Raw genomic sequence first — 18,012 nt, 5'->3', positions numbered from 1 at the left:
GTTACATATTCAGTGTGCAACTGGCATCTACATAAATTTCATATCCATTTGATGTGGTCTTATTTAAATATTCGATTTCTTAAGTTGCTTGGAAAGAAGGTTTTTACAAGATTTATTTCAATGCCTTGTTTATTTTTCAAAACTAATTAATTTTTTAGCATTACGTTCATTTCTTTTATATATTCATGTTGTTATGTAGAATCTTTTCATATCATAATCATTGTGTATTGTTTATTTCTTGGTTTACATTATTTGTCACAGTGGCCAATCGTGCCACAACTCTTATTTCCAGGCCATAATATGAAAGCTTTCTTGGAACAACTTTTATTTTTTACTATTACTGTTGACTAGGCTACATCTGATTTACGAAGAAACTGCATAAACTATGTTTAAAAAATGGATATCCACTGGGAGAAAGATAATCTTTTTACTATTTCAGAAGACTGATACTCATTTATTAAAAATTAACACTAAAAGACCCTTGTCACTTGAAGAAATTAAGTTAATAATTATTTTATTAGAAGTTGGACAAACATTTTAACAAATAAATACCTAAAGATCAATTTTGAACCAGTTCAGAAATTAAAATCATGGTTGAACATTTATATTACATATTTCACATATCAATTAATAATGGTTCCTAGAATAGTTTACCCCATAATTAAAATGAATAATGTTAACAAAATTGTAAGAAACAATAAGAGTTTTACTTTCCAAAGTCTTCATACTCGAAGTTGTGAAAATTTGCAACTATCCATCAAAATTTAATGAGCCTAACAAAGTTTTGTATTACTCACGGTTAAGATTGCTACTCTGTGTTTCCCTCTCAGACAAAACTATTATGAATAAAAAACTTTTGAAGTGTTATAATAATTTTTTAATAAATTTGTTTAATATAACTGAACCATCAGTTCAGTTATCTGAATCATCAGTTCAGTTATCTGAATCATCATTCAGTTATCAAACATTTACAGTAATAATGGATTTTTGTATAATATTATTTTCTTATCATATTAAATTTTATAGAACAGTAATCATAATTACATAGATTACTTGCATTGATTATTATTTTTCTAACTTATTTTTTAATAAATTCTTGTAGTTACGAGATTACTAAACAATATTTAGTTAATTCTGCAAGTTTGGGATTGAAAAATTAAGATGAAATATCTCTTTTTTTCTCTCTTTTTTAAGTAATTAAATAGAATTTTAAGTTTACAGTTTGTGTAAAGGATACATTTAAAAAAATAAAACTAATATTAGTTATATAATATAATTGTACTGTACTGGTTATTGTGGTGATTTCTTTTGAATTTTTAAACCCAGATATAGATGTATTTCAATCTTTATAAATTTTAATTTTACCAAAAGGAAATTAGTGATAGATATATCTTGTTCTCTTTATGAAGCCTTCAATTAATTTTCTGAAAAAAGTTAAAGTAGTAAATTAAATTGTTAAATTTTTATAATTATACAAATAAAATGACGTAAAGACTTCATTCAGTTATTAAATTGCCAGTGTAGATTTATATCTGTTTTTATAAATTTACACCAGTGCATTTACTAATAATAATAATAATAACAGAAGATTGAAATAATGAAAATACCAAAACTAACCAAAGGTAGTTGTAGAAAATGTATGCTATTCAAGTACTTAAACAAGGATGGTTATTTGTTGTTAGATTTTTGGAAGTTCTTGCCACCTTCTGTACTTATTGGCCTTAGAACCCAGTTCATTTGTATTTATTCTCAGGGATGAAGTAAGTAAAAGGAAATGTTTTGAAACTGTTATTGATATCAAAGGGAATCGGAAGTGGTACTTGTATGAAAAACATGTGTACTTTATGTGATAAGTGAAGTATATATTGTGATAAATTGATAACATCTTCATATTGTGTTCTGAAAAGTAAGATTCTTATTTTCTAAATAATAATTAATTTTTTTTTTTTAATTATTTTTTTGTAAATAATAAATAACATTGTCACTGTTAATATGATTTTATTTTTACAGATGAATATGTATTCAAATTTCTCTTGAAATTTGTTTCAGCGAATAAATCATTTCCATACAAGAACTAGGGACAGAGATGAGATATCAGTCTTTTTTTAAAAACCTACCTTTGCTGAAATGTGATAAGATTTATGAAAGAAATAATAAAATTCCACTTGAAAAATTTTGTGATAATGGCCTGAAATTAAAAAATAACATCTTTCTTAACTTTAATGGGTTCCTAACTGAATAACATGGGAAAGAACATGCTTTTCATTTGATATATTGTATATATTTTACACTTGTTTTAAAAACCAACTAGAACTATTTAGAACTAGGGCTATTCTTTTCATTAGCCAAACAAGTTGATCTAAACAAACAAACAAGCCCTGTACTACCTAAATTATAGAGCTTTAACAAAATGAGAGTGAAAAGGATTGTTTAATCCAAAATATTATATTTGTGTTTGAAAACTAATAATGACCTTGAGCAGTGCTGGCCAACCTTTTTACAACAAGGGGCGCATCTTAATGATTACAAAGGTTGTGTGGGTGTCAGGATTCATTTCAACTATCTCCATACTACTGCTGCGACTAACAAAACCAGTAATTACAAATTGTAATAATGACAAAAACATTTGAAACAAAAATCATATATTTACTCACCACATAATTAATGTGAAATTTGATATTACATGCTTGGTGCAAGTTGAGGAAAATCTGGTATGTAGCTGGAACAAGCTGCTCTTAATACGTCATCAAGATGGAAGTTTGTCGGGCAGGATCGGTACTTATTTTTGAAGATGCTTATTGATGAAAATGCAACTTCACAATGATATGTTGAACCAAAGCATGAACACATTTTCAGTATAACATTAAGGAGAATGGGGTATTTTCTCTATCCACCAGAGTCCATATATTGCTACATGTTGCATATGAGGATTTTAAAGAAAGGTCTTGAAAATTTGAAATTTCATTTCTAATTCTTCAATTTTATACTTTCTGAATATTTCACACATTCTATTTCCTAGTTCACTAACGTCAACGGAAGCGAATGGATTATTGACAACAATATCATTGGTTCAAGTACTAAAAACTGCCCAAATCTATTGTCAAATTCAAACAAGAGTTTCAAGATGCTTGGCATAAGAGGAAAAATCAGACTTGCTGTCATTTACTGTTTATAAAATTGATTTGAAATTTGGAAAGTGTGATAGGGAATTTCTGTTTAAATGTGTAATTCATAACTTCACTTTCTTTACAAATGCATTTATAACACTTATCATATGTAAAATATTATGCTATTTCCCTTGCAATTTGAGATTTAACTCATTTAATTTTGAGGTGAGGATATCTGCCAGAAAATGCAAATCTAATAGCCATGACATATCATCAAGTTTGTGATAACATGGTTCAGGAGATGATTTCAAAAAGTCTCTTATTTCATCTAGCAGACAGCAGAATTGTTCCAGTGTTTTACTCTTACTAAGCCACTTTATATCTGCATGAAGAATTACTTCGCCCTACTGAGTATCTGATATATTCAAAATATTTTGAAACAATTGATGATGTGTAGAAGACGATCTAGTTACGATGATATACGAAGAACATATAGAAGACGATATAGTTCACCACATGAGTTACAACTTTCATGACATGTTCAAACTTTAAAACCTTTGTGCATATAACTTCCTGGTGGGTAATGCAATGATAAGAAATAAATTTTGAAAATGATTCAGCCTTAGTACAAAGAGATAGAAATCCATTATTTCTACCAGTCGTAGAAGGCACCCCCATCTGTTGTTATAGCAACAAGCTTTGAAAGTGGAATGTTACTATCTTTGACAAGTTTAAGGAACACATTAAATATGTCTACTCACCTAGTTTGTCCATGGCAGTAGTTTGACACAAACTCTTCCTTACTGTGAAATCATAGCAAACCATTCTAATAAATACACACAACTCAGCAATATCAGACAAATCAGTACTTTCATCAAACTGGAGTGAAAAAATATTCACATAATTACAAATCCTCATGTAATTGAGATATCAAATTATTAGAAATATGTTCAACCCGCCTAACAACAGTTTGTTTACACAGTTGTAAACCTTTAAAGGAAGACAAGTGCAGATTTATCTTTGTGACCTTCAAGCAGAGAATCAGCGGCACTGATCATTGCTTCTTTTACTACTTACCCATCACTAAACTGTTTTTTCCTTTTAGCTAGTAGTAACAGATTTTGTAAGAAGCTTCTGTCAAGTTACTGGTGTTCTGAACAGGTTTTGTAAACATGGATTGCTGCAATTGTAATTTAGATTTAAGTTCTTTCACTTTGTGTTTTCTCAGTTCAGAATTCACAGGAAATTCGTTATTAAACCTGTTTGTGATTAGTCAAAAAATGTCGCTCTGTGTTACTACTTTTAGGAACAGACACGCCAGCATTATACAATAAACACACAGATTTTCCCCTATATTCAATAAAACAATATTGGTTCTCCCATTCACTGTTAAAGCTGTAAGTTCTTTGCCTTTTAGCAATGTTAAGACTACAGTAGATATTATGTTAAAATAATATCTAATAATTTAAAGAACTTCACTTTAAAATCGCTGATAACATGTGGAATGTAGAACATATCACAACATGAGACAACGTAATAAATTGTACCAGCAGAACGTAGGCCTACTTCACTAAACAACTACCAAGTTATATTGAAGTTAAAATACAAGAATTGGATGGCACTCAAAGAGTCAGAATTGTTAAAATATGTCAAATTCATCTTCTTATTGGTTGAAGACTTAATTATGTTGAAAGATAGAAGATCATTGGCTTTTCTAAGTAACAGAAAATTCACTGGCCACACCCACATGCTAATTAATTCAAAAACTCTCTCTCACGAAAACATCTGTTTTTATTTTAGGAAGATTTAGGAACGAAAGGAACTTAGTTTTACCAAAGAACAGAAAAGAATGTCAGTTTGAAATTTATTACAAAGAATGCTCTAGTAGCTTGAATGGAGAGCAGACCACCAAATGAGTGACAATTAGGTAGTTTGTTCTGTCGAGCTAGACCTCCTGCTAGGAGGGACTTATACCATTACAAAGGAAATGAATTTGTCAACAACAATGACAAAGAAATGAACAGTTGTTACAAAGGCTGGCAGAATTACTTCTGTTAAATTACTGGAAAATATAATGGCAAAATGTACTTTTATATCCTTATTAAGATTTAAAATATAATGTTATTTAAATGTAAATTAGTATTAAAAATTGGCAAATGGGCTCGGGCACCAAAAGACAAAACAAAGGGCGCCATGGCCCCTGCAGCCTCGGGTTGGACAGCGCTGACTTAGAAGAACTCAACGAAGTGTACTTGTTGATTACTAGGTTTATATTATATTATTATGAACAATACATTGGACTGGTGTTGTGTGTGTGTGGGTGTGTGTGTATTATTAATATTTCATAATAAATATATATATATATATATATTAACTTAGTAAAATCAATTCTTTTGTTGCTGTATTTGTCGATATTTCCCTCTGTACTAATTATGTCAAAGACAAAAGTATAAAAAGTTTACCACCAAGAGTACAGATTTCAATAATGCTTCTTACCTTATGCTTGTTATATAAAAGCGCTTTTGAGGATTTTCATCATTAGTTAATAGAACATATTTTTTTTTTAAAATCACACATTAGAAATTTAAAACTTGAAATTGTAAACGTATAGAAATATGTAGTCATAAAAGTTAAAAAGATTAAAAATTATTTTGTATGTGGCTAGCCACACATACAGTACTGTAATGTTACTGTTATAACTTTTATGACTACATATTTTTATATGTTTACAATTTCAAGTTTTAAATTTTTAATGTGTAATTTTTAAAAGAATATGTTTTATTAATTGATGAGGGAAACCCTCGAAAGCACTTTTATATAACAACAAGCGTAAGGTAAGAAGCATTATTGAAATCTGTACTCTTGGTGGTAAACTTTTTATACTGTTGTCTTTGACGTTATTGTCTTTGACTGTTGTCTTTGACGTTATTGAATGTAACTTTTGTAATTATAATACTGTTTATTAGTACCAAAAAGTAAACTTTTATACATGTGTGATTGTCATGTTGACACTGAATGAAATAATAAAAATTACTAAAAAGAGATTTACTTCTGAATTTTTGATGGAAATAAGTTAATACAAATATAAGATTAATAGTTTAATTTTACTGGGTACTTACTCGTTTCATGGTTAAAGTATAAAATGTCAGTCTAACAAGTTTGTTACAATCTGTAACAATCAAGAAATACATTCTGCATCAAGCTTAAAAGTCATAGAAAAGAATTTCTTTGTTGAAGAAATATTTTGCAACAAACAGATTGTTATGGTGTCTACATTTTTATTATTATAAAATAAAATAACAAATGTGGAAGCTGACTTTAGTCCAGTTATGTATGTACGTAAAGAAACAAAAATGAACTTCCGTTAAAAAATAAATATCTGTTAAAAAAGTTAAAATAACTTGTTAATTCTTATAGGAGTTTACTCATTCAGTAGAAATTTTATATATATATATATATATATATATATATATATATAATGAGGGACATTCAATAATTAAAAGGACAAATTGATGTTGGAAAAGAAATGTGTATTTTTACAAAATGAGTTTTACTACTTCTCAACATAATTCCCACCAATATTAGTGTACTTGACCCAACTATGAACTAGTTTTTTTTATACCTGATGCAAAAAAGTCTTTGTCTTGTTTGAGCCACTTTCCCACAAATTCTTTGACCTCCTCATTGTTGCTGAACTTTTTTCCATGTAATGCCTCGTTGAGTGGGCCAAACAAATGAAAATTCAAGGGAGCCGTATCTGGACTGTAGGATGTGGAAGTATCTTCCAACCCATTTTTCTAATATCTTGGGTCAGCTGGGTGGTGTGAGGGCAAGCATTGCCATGTAGCAATATCACACCTTTTCTTTGAGATGCGTGATGTTTTTCTCTCATTGCTGTCTACCTTTTTCATCAGCATGTCTGATTAGTAGACAATGTTTATTGTACACTGATTTTCCAAATAATCACAAAAGACAGTCAACGTTACTTTTCCTGCTAATGCTTGCATTCTGAATTTCTTTCGGACAGATGAGCTGGTGTGTTTCCATTCCATGTTTTGTCTTTTGGATTCTGGTTCAAAATGGTGAACCCAAGTTTCATCACACTTTAAAATCTTATTTAGAAAAGAGACACCTTCCCTTTCATAGCGTTCTTTCAAGTCTTTACACACTTTGAGTCTTCTTTCCTTGTGTTGCGCTGCGTTAACTCTATCAGAACCCACCTTGCACTTGTTTTGGTGTACTTGAGCTTGTTACTGATAATATTATGAACATTTACTGCAACTGTTTTTGCTATATGTTAAAAATGTGATATGTCAGGCTTCACGATTAATGTCATTGCAGGTTTCAAGTAAAGGAGTTGATATTTGGACTGGGCAGCCAGGACATTGTCAGTCACTGAGGTTCGACCATTTTTGAACTGTTCTACTCACAAGTAAAAATTTTCGCGGTTCATACAACTTTCATCATTCTGTAAAATCATTTGAGAAAAGATTTTAGCCGGTTTACCACCTTCAGAAAGCAAAAAACAGATCACTGAACCTTGTTCAACTAATGTGTAAGCTTCAAGCAAACATACCATCATTAAATGCAATATTGAGGTTATAAACAAAACATTTTTTATCTGTCAACTATTCTCAGCCATCCCAGTGATGCCAACCTAAAGTCGTGAATGTACCAAACTCCTCCTACAAACTGTATCATTTCTACATCAATTGTCTTAATTATTCAACATCTCTCAAGGTGTGTTCAAAAAGTAACTAGAATTGTGAAATTTTGTGGGTTTGATTTTTTTGTTGTATTGGTAAACATGTCTGAAAAGTATCTGTACATTTTTAGCCATATTGGATGTTCAGTTTGTTGTCAGCTGTCAAAAGGATAACAACATGTTTTGGTATGATCTGCAATTTTTTATTTGTATAAATAATGGATCAGAGAATTTGTATTTAATTTTGCTATAAGAATGGAATAAGTGTAGCAATGTTTTAAAAATGTTAAATATTGCTTTTGATGAGTTTGCTATGAGGAAAGCAAGGGTTTACGAGTGGTATAAGTGTTTCCAAGAAGGTCATGAAGATGTTGAAATTGACGAGCGCTCCTGACACCCCAGCACATCAACAACCGATGAAAACGTGGAAAAAGTGAAAGAAATGATAATCAGTGATCGCTGAATCACAATCAGAGAAGTCACTGATGTTATTGGGTTATTAGTTGGCTTATGCCATAAAATGTTTTCAGATGATTTGGGTATGAAATGTGTGACAGCAAAGTTTGTTCTAAATTTTTGAACTTCAAACAAAAACAGCGGCGAATGGAAGTTGCTCAGGAGTCGCCAAATGAAGTCAGAAATGATGCAGAACTACTGAAACATATCATAACAGGTGATGAAACATGGGTTTATGGATATGATGTTGATACTAAGGTTCAATCGTCTTCAGTGGAGGCATTCTGGATCACAGAGATCGAAAAAAGCTCAACAAGTACGGTTGAATGTGAAGGTTATGCTCATTGTGTTCTTTGGTTTTAACGACATAGAGCATCATGAGTTTTTGCCACAAGGTCAAACTATCAACAAGGAGTATTACCTACAAGTTCAACGCTGTTTGCGAGAAGCAATCCGAAAAAACACTTGGATTTGTAGCAAAACAATTCATGGCTTTTGCACCACAATAATGCGCCTGCTCACATTTCATTGCTTGTTCATCACATCAATTTGTAGCCAAAAACAAGACTGTAATGATACCCCAGCTGCTATATTCTCCAGACTTGGCCCTGTGTGACTTTTTTCTGTTCCCAAAAATAAAGAGATCCTTAAAGGGCCGTTGTTGTGCAAGCACAGATGTGATTAAAAGTGAATAGCTGAAAGAGCTAAACACTATTGCAAAGATCGAGTTCCAGAAGTGTTTCGGGATTGGAAAAATCGCTGGCATAAGTGTACGAGGTGCTACCCAAAAGTTCAGGGAATTTGAATTTTGCGCGCGAACCATTGCTGGTATGACCTGCTGCTGCTGCATGTGGCTAAAAGTACTCTTTGTGAATCAGTGTTCCAACAGCTGTGACGGTGAGAGGCTGCATTGTTGACTTTCGTGCAGTTCTGTAACGTTGTGTTTTGCTGCTTCAGCGAAGTTCTAAATTGAAGATTTTAAAGAGCAAAGAACCTGCATCAAATTTTGCTTCATGCTTAAAAAAACTGGTGCAGAAACCCATCGCATGCTTGTGGAAGCATGTGGTGACAATGTTATGAGTAAAAGTAAAACTTTTTTGTGGTACAAACAATTCAAAAATGGACGAACGACAGTCGATAACGATGAGCATTCAGGAAGACCATCAACAAGCGCAACACCGGAAAACATCGTGAAAGTGCGAGAGGCTATTGTTGCAGATCGTAGACAAACAATCCATGATGTTTCTGCAATTGTACAAATGTCATATGGGTCCGTGCAATGCATCTTGTCGGACAATTTGAACGTGAGACACATTGCTGCAAGATTCATACCGACCAGAAACAAAATCGCGTAGCTGTCTGTAGTGAATTGAAAAATTCAGCAAGAGATGACCCTAACTTCATCTCCAACATCATAACCGGTGATGAGACATGGGTGTACGGGTATGACCCAGAAACTAGGCAGCAGTCGTCAGAGTGGAAGTCGCTAAGTTCACCACCGCCAAAAAAAGCATGCCAAGTTTGCAGCAATGTGAAGTCCATGATGATTGTTTTTTTTAGACATCAAAGGCATTATCCAGAAGGAATTTGTTCCTCTTGGTCAAACTGTCAATGGGATGATCTATTGTGAAGTTTTGAAGCAGTGTCGTGAAAGCATTAGGCGCAAACGTTCAGATCTGTGGGGTAACAACAGCTGGGTTCTGCATCATGACAACGTGCCCGTGCACACATCGCTAGCCATTTGAAATTTCTTGACTTCCAAAAAGACAGTAGTGATTCCCCACCCACCCTATTCGCCTGACTTTTCCCCGTGCGACGTTTTCCTCTTTCCGAAAATAAAATTTCAATTGAAAGGCCATTGTTTTAACACAATAAAGGAGATTCAGGAAGAAACACAGACGTGCTTCGAATACTTACATCTGCAGACTTCCAGGGATGCATGGAATCATGGGAAAAATGCTGGGATTACTGTATCAATGCCCAAGGGGATTACTTTGAAGGCGACAGTGGAAATTATAAGTTATGGTAAGCTATTTTATTTTTATGGTAAAATTCCCTGAACTTTTGGGTAGCACCTCGTATACAAATAAATAAAATTCTTTCCAAAAAACAAAAATTCTCATTTTTGAACGTACCTTGTGTTTATATATATATATATATACATTTCAGGAATGGTGAGGTGGCTTTGACTAAGAAAACCACACATAAAAGGAAATCACAGAGAATCACATATAATGCAGAGTAAAAATGTTCTACATTTGTCATAGTTTAAATATTGTTTTATTTGTATCATACTTTAAAGTAAATTCTGAATAAATTTAGCTTATTATTGTACTTTTTATCAAGTTGAAGATATTACTTTGAATAGAATCGTGACAATCAGATGAGCTGTACAGTAGTTAGTGTAATTTTTATATGCTGACATACATACAAATTTTGTAGTGTATTCACTTATTGAGTACATAAAAGTACATGATTGTGTTAAAATTTACAAACTGTGAACATTTTTTGTGAAGAAAATATTTCTTATGAGGTTTGGTGAAACGTTCCAGACCTTGCACATAGATGACTTTAGTGTGCTAATTTCTAGACAGTGTCACATGATTCCAATCTTTATTAGTTAATTATAAGAGTTTCAAGTTGCTACCATCACGTAGTTTAGTTCAGTCTGTTGAAGTGGAGAATAAGGGCATTTTTTTGAAAATTGTAAAGCTGGAAATTTGTTCAGTGATTAAATACTTTTTCCTGAAAGGCTTAAATGAAAAAGAAATTAAAAGGAGCTTGACAGAACATTGGGAGACTCTTCTCCATCAAATATAACCATTGAATGCTGGGTTGCAGACGTTAAAATGGGTCAAACATGCACGAGCAATGAACCAGCAGTGGACGCCCTTCTGAAATAACTGCCAGAACTGATAGAAAAAGTGCAAAAAATTGTTTTGGTAGATCCCACGAGTAACATTGATCGAGTTAGCAGAGTCTGTTGGCATGTCAACAGAATGCATGTATCTTGCATAGACATTTGGACATGAATAAGCTGTGTGCTAGAGGGTTGCCATGTTTGCTTATACTTGACAAAAAACAATGCCGAAAAAAACATTTTTTCATAGATTTGTGATGGTTGATGAGACATGGGTTCAACATTACATTCCTGAGGCAAATCAATAGTAGTAAAAAAAAATAGGCTGATTAAAAGTCTACCACTCCAAAAAAAAGTGAAAATTATTACTGCAAAAAAGTTATGGCAACTGTTTTTTGGAATGTACATCAAAAAATTTCATTGATTATCTTAAAAAGAGTGTTTCAGTAAATGGTGAATATTATGCAACCTTACTGCAGCATCTCAGCGATGAAATTAAGGGAAAATGACTGCATTTGGCAAAAAAAAGTACTTTTCCATCAAGACGTGCTTCGGATCACACTCAGTCATAGCAACGGCAAAATTAATGAATTACAATTTGAATTGCTCCAACATCCTCTATAGTCATCTGATCTGGCTCCCAGTGACTATAATTTGTTTTCTAATCTAAAAAAATAGCTTGGAGGGAAGATATTTTTGATCAATAATGAAGTTATTGCTGTCGTAGATGATTATTTAAAAAAGGTGGATAAATTGATGTACCGAACGGGCATAAGCACTCTTGTGGAACACTGGGCTTGGTGTATAGACCTTAATGATGACTAAAAATAAATCAAAATGTACCCAAAAAAATGTTGCATTCTTATTCAGGCCCAGAACTTTTCACCTTACTCTCATAAATATCAACAAGTAGTGATCTTAATTATATTTCACTGGTTTACATCAGATAATGCTTAAGAAATTAGATGAAACATGATTAATATTTAGAAGCATTAATGTCGCACTTAATTTATTGTCATGAACATTAAAACTTGCTGACTTTTTTGATGGAGAATGGTATTGTTTCAGCTTTTCATCCAGAAGGGCCCAGGTTTGAATTTCAATTAGGCATGGCATTTTTTATGTGCTACAAAATTATTATTCTGTATTTCCATGCACAAGCTTTCAGTTTATGTGGTAAATTAATCATCAACCAACATAACTTCCACTGTCATTTCATACGAGGTCCGTAAATAAAGTAATGAGACTGGTTCAGAAAAAAACTTTTTATTTACAATCCAATTATACATGGACTCTATCACCTTCAAAACAGTTCCCTTGGGATGCCACGCAACACTTCAAACGGTTTTCTCACTCTTCATAGCAGTGCTGGAACTCAGAAACTGGCATTCCTTCAGATGATCAATTACATTTTTTTTCATGTCTTCTACTGTTCCAAAATGGTGTTCTTTGAGGTGTTTTTTTTTAAAAGTTGGGAACAGGAACAAGTTGCAGGAACTCAATTCAGGTGAATAAGGTGGTAGAGGAACTACAGGAAACTTGCTACACTGTTTTTCTTTGCCAAAAACTCATTAATTGAGAGTGCAGTGTGACAAGGTGCATCATCAGGTGTCATGATGCAGCATCCAGTTGTATTTGATGGCTGGTCTCACCCAGGCAACTCTTTTCCCCAATCTTTCAAGAATTTTTTGGTAAACATATTGATTTACAGTCTGTCTTGTAGGACAATGCTAATACTATCGAAGAAACAAATTCACATGGTTTTGATTTTTAATTTGCTCATTTTTGCTTTTGTGGGACGTGGTGAGTGAAGTGTGCCAATCCTTGCTCTGGCATTTTGTTTCTGTGTCATACTCAGGTATCTAAGATTTTCATCATCAGTAATAACATTTTTTTAGAAAATTAGCATCAGTTTCAGTTCACCCTAAAAGATCGCGGCACACTTTCACTCTTGTTACTTTTCTGTTCAACAGTGAGGTTTTTTGGGACTAATTTTGTATAAACGTTTTTCATGTCCAATTCATTTGTCAAAATTTGATGGACAACTGTGGTACAGTTCAAGTTCAATTGTTCTGCAGTCATTCTGACAGTTAATCACCAGTCGTACCGTATTAAGTCTCTGATTCACCCAACAGTGTCGTCACTTTTGACATTAATGATCTTCCAGAGGTGGATTGTACGTAACTGATTCCTGGCCATCTGAAAATGCTTTAAACCACCTAAAAACTTGGGCTCATGACAGAGCATTCTCACAGAGTTTAACTCAAAACTTGATTGCACAATGTTGCTTATAATTAATATCACTCATTTTTGTAATGCACAACAAAAACTCGTTTCATGAAAAGTTTGTTTACATATCACGTGACAACAATAGACAAAAATATTAATAATTATAAATCTGTTCATATAACCATATATATATATTTAGTAGTAACTTTACAATGTTGCCACTTTGGCTGTAAAAAAAAACTACTCTCATTTATTTACAGACCTCTTATAATTATGTGATAGCCCTGGTTTCATTGTGTAGTTTTTTATTATTTAATGTGAATTAGATTAATTATATGCTAGTATTAACAAAAGTCAATAATCCATAACATATATTGGCATTAAGCAGTGTGTTACTGGACATCAATAATTCTATATGTTATTTTTTGTAAGTGTGTGGGTTTTGTTGCTCATAAAAAATCGCAGATTTAACAGATATGCGAGCAACATAATTAATAAATGTATTTAAAAAAAAAAAATCAAAATTATATTTGTTAGATAGGTACACATCTATTAAGTTTTCAGGTGAATCAATCAATAAATTCTTTTGTTTATACTAAAGTAATAGTATAATTATTATGAGTAATATATCAGAAAAGTAATTCCATATTAAAATATGTTATACAAGCAGTTGTAATTTAAAAAAAAATCCCTTTCAGCACGCTGGAAGGCAGAGGTAGATTTCACCGGTGCTAAGTAGGGGATAGCAAAGATTTCCACCTTAAAGTTAAGAAAAACTTCAAATTTACTCAATACGACAATGGTTTCATGTGAAAAAAGTTTCACATATTTAGCATACAACAATCTTCTTATAATTCCAGTAACATTTTGGTCACCCTTACCCTAAGAGTTGGTCATATCAAAAATTGTTTCAGAGAAAACTTTTAAGTAATGTTTAGAAGACTAATGACCACTTTACACCGATTTGATACTGTTCCTATAAGAAGGTATGATTTTTTTTGTCTTCAAAATCCCATTTTTTCCACCCCCTAGGCCAATGGTTGGTGATATCAAAAAATTTTACTTATATGTTTTAGACCCTCATCCAAAGATCAGTAGGAACTTAAAACAAATTCATTATTTTACTAAATAAGAAAGTTATGGTGAGATTTTGTTTTTTCAAAAAAGCATGGTCCGATTTTTCTCAAGTGGATTTTTCCATTCTGCATTTTACATCTTACTTATGATGTTTATTTTTTTTATAAATTGTCAATATAGTAATAGCAAGTTTTAAAGAATCAATTAATTCATCAGTTGGTAATTCTTTATTTAGGTAATGAATTGAAATTAATACAGATTAGTGTATATAACAAGTGTTCTTTTTTTCTGTTATATGATTTATTTTTTTTATTGTGTGATAAAAATGGAGTGTTCAAAGAATCTGAAGAAATCTGTTTAGACCCATGAAATCAGAAAAACTAAGAAAATTGTAAAGCTAGGGAAACTCTAAAGGACAATGTAATTTTTTATTGCCAACCATTGATTGCCATCCTCATGTTAAATAATAATCTAATGAATTTTCAAAATTTCAATAAATCTTGGTTCAAATGATTTCATTCATAAATGAGTGTGCTTGAAGATGTTAATTTTATAGTCAGATTGTTTCCATTTATTTCTAGTTCAAAGAACTCGACATTTGTTTGTATTAGAAAAAAATCAGGAGAGTTATATGCAAGTATATCAGTAATACCTCCTTATTTTTCTGTTCGTAATGGTAATGATGAATGGGATGGATGTTCATTTAAAAAATTGAAAGGATAAGGTTACTGTTGTTGGCTGGAGATGGTTGCTTAGAGAATAATGGTAAAAGGTTTTGAAGATGAATGTTAGTTTCAGTTCTACTAATTGATGAAATCTCTACATTCATCATCACTATCTGAAATTTCAGTTTCTATTCACAATTCCAGACGTTTATAATCCAAATCCAATTCACTATAAAAGTTTGACAACTCTTCAAGCACTATGCTAGCATCTGTTGCTTTGCCCTGTAATAAAATATATTTTTCTTAGGAGGTCATCTAAGGGGTGCACTGCAATTAAGAGGTCCAGGCTATTCCAAATCTAGTTAAAAAATTCTTAAAGTTCTTTCAAAATCATTTTCAGCTGTGATTGAGGAAATTATATTTGCTATGTAAAACTTTTAATGTTCCTAATCAATATTCCGGTACCAATTTTTTTTTCTTTAGCTAGAATGCAGCAAAAATTTGCAAATAATATGTACTATGTGTATGTCTGTATACATAATTGTAAATTGAGTTAAAATTTAGTAAATTTTATGAAAATCTTGTTATTTACTCCAGTGAGTAAATAATTAAATTATTTTTGTTTTGTAAAATTAGATAATATTAAATTTGAATGTCTTGCTTCCTATAAAAAAAATATGTTATTAGTTTACAATATGTAGCTATCTATAGAGGTGGCTTTAGGTTTTTAATGAATTATGGAGACTTAACAATCATTTTCTAATTTATTCAATTAGTTGGCTGCTGGGTATCATTGATCATAGATTATTTTTGTTATAGTAATGTTTCTGAAAAAAAACTTATTACAATTTTAAAAGTTATCATTACACTTAAATATTTTTTTAAATAGTTGGTTAAGTAATTTACTTTATTCTTATTCACACTTTTGATAACTGGAAGTGAGTTTTATCAGATTTAAATTTACACGTTTACTTTTTTCTTTTTAAATAATTTTAACATAGTGTCATCTTTATTCCACTCAAATTAATTTTTACTATCAGCTGTGTATTAGTACTATATGTATTATTACTTTCTTATTGTTAATTCATTTACTAATTAATTGGTTGAGGTATCTATTAAAACTTCAAATTAAATTTGGTTAATGTTTCTATTACAGTGCATTTTAGCAGCAGAATAAATTAATTGAATGTTTTATATTATATGCTCTCTTATTGTTTTTATTTATCATTGTAATCTTTTGTAACATTCTTACTTAGCCATCAACAAAGTGCATATCACACACACACACACACACACACACACACACACACACACACACACACACACACACACACACACACACACACACACACACACACACACACACACACACACACACACACACACACACACACACACACACACACACACACACACACACACACACACACACACACACACACACACACACATGCCTGTTGTGATATTATTGTTTTATATATATTTATTTATTTATTTTATATAAAATCAATGCAATAATAAATAAAATAATTAAGGCACTGTATGAGGTTAAACGTTCTGTAGTTTTGGACTAGTAGAGCTGATACTAGACAAGACAAGTCCTTTTTATAAAATTGCAGTTTCTTAAATGAATTTGGGTTTATAATCTCTTTTGAAGGATTAAACCCTGAAATAAAATGGAATATCATAAAGCGTAATACATAAATATAATTAAATAATGAACTTCAGTATTTCAGTGCAGACCCTTTGATTACATATTCTTGTTCTTAACCCTGAACAACTTCTTTGTTTCATTAATTTCTTTTACTTTTTAATGTAAACATGATAATTTAAAAAAAAAATAATATTAAAAAGTTTATATAGAATTTTATGTAAACATTTTGCCTTTTAATTTTTTGGTATGGCAACTTTGTATTGATTAAAATCTGTTAATTATTTTATTTAAAAGTGACATAGTTAGTATGTAGTAAGAAGTAGAGTATTACTGAATTGCGATATGAAAAGGAATAATGTTTATGAATACTTTGAGAATTTTGGTGTTACTTTTAATCAGTATAGGCACTGAATAAAGTGATGATTCTGATCTGAATAAAGTGATGTAAACTTTATGCTAACCTGCATGATAATTTTTAAATTATAAAATTAACTCATTTAAAGAAGTCGAATTTATTTTCTGATGAGTGTGTGCCTACTAATCTTACATGAGATTTAAGTCTGTTGTTTGTTTATCAGTTGTTTTACTACCTTCTTCCATCTGCTTCTCTTCAAATATAAAAAAACTGAATATATACATACAGTGATGTAAAGGAGATACATTTTAGTAATAACTTATATAGTAAATTTAATGTTTGCACAAATAAGCATGTGATGTGGAAGTACTATTATTTTTATTTTTTTATTTTTCCATTAATTAAAAATTTTTATTTTTTAACTTATCCGTCTATTTTTTTATAAAAAAAGAGTAACTTTATTTTAATACTGATTTCGTGGTTTTTAAATAAATATTTTTTTCTTGGTAATTCTTCTTTGTTGTATCTTATTGATTATACCAATGAGTATTCCAGAAATTTACATGTTTCCAGTCATCCTTCTTATAATTTACCCAATTGAGAGATATCATTGTGAAAGTAGTTTATTTATTACAGAGAATATTTCTTATTTTGACAATTTCATTTTAAATCGGATCTTAAAAAATATAAAAATTTTTAATATTATTTAAGTGTGTATGAATCCTAATCAAAACATTTTACAAAAAATTAATATATTGAGTAAATGTTTTGCTGAACTCTTTGTAAGCTACTATTAAATTTATTATTAATATTTTCTTAAATTTATTGCAATATAAATTTATAAGGAATTGGACACGGTTGATTGATATTAGAATTTGTTGCACAGTATTTTTTAAGTATAAAA

The 18,012-nt window shown here is 31.0% G+C and overlaps 1 protein-coding gene across 13 annotated transcripts in view; it reads left to right on the top strand.

The window, feature by feature from the left end:
• LOC142334408 (modifier of mdg4-like) overlaps positions 1-18,012 on the top strand; it is a 288,350-nt gene that overhangs the window by 114,189 nt on the left and 156,149 nt on the right. The window contains exon 5 of one of the 13 annotated variants that reach the window (XM_075382495.1): positions 2,050-2,188. The exons of 9 other annotated variants lie outside the window; for them this stretch is intronic. In XM_075382495.1, coding sequence (XP_075238610.1) covers positions 2,050-2,078 — 29 coding nt within the window. In that variant the 3' untranslated portion in view covers positions 2,079-2,188. Of the gene's footprint in view, positions 1-1,682; positions 1,915-2,010; positions 2,189-18,012 lie in introns of those variants that run through there. 3 more of the 13 variants (XM_075382450.1, XM_075382441.1, XM_075382516.1) reach the window with 3 other exon arrangements.

This window comes from Lycorma delicatula, chromosome 1 (genome assembly GCF_047948215.1).
Source record: "Lycorma delicatula isolate Av1 chromosome 1, ASM4794821v1, whole genome shotgun sequence".
Taxonomy (NCBI): Eukaryota; Metazoa; Arthropoda; class Insecta; order Hemiptera; family Fulgoridae; genus Lycorma; species Lycorma delicatula.
Note: the sequence above shows the minus strand (reverse complement) of the source record. Positions and strands in the feature narration are given on the sequence as shown.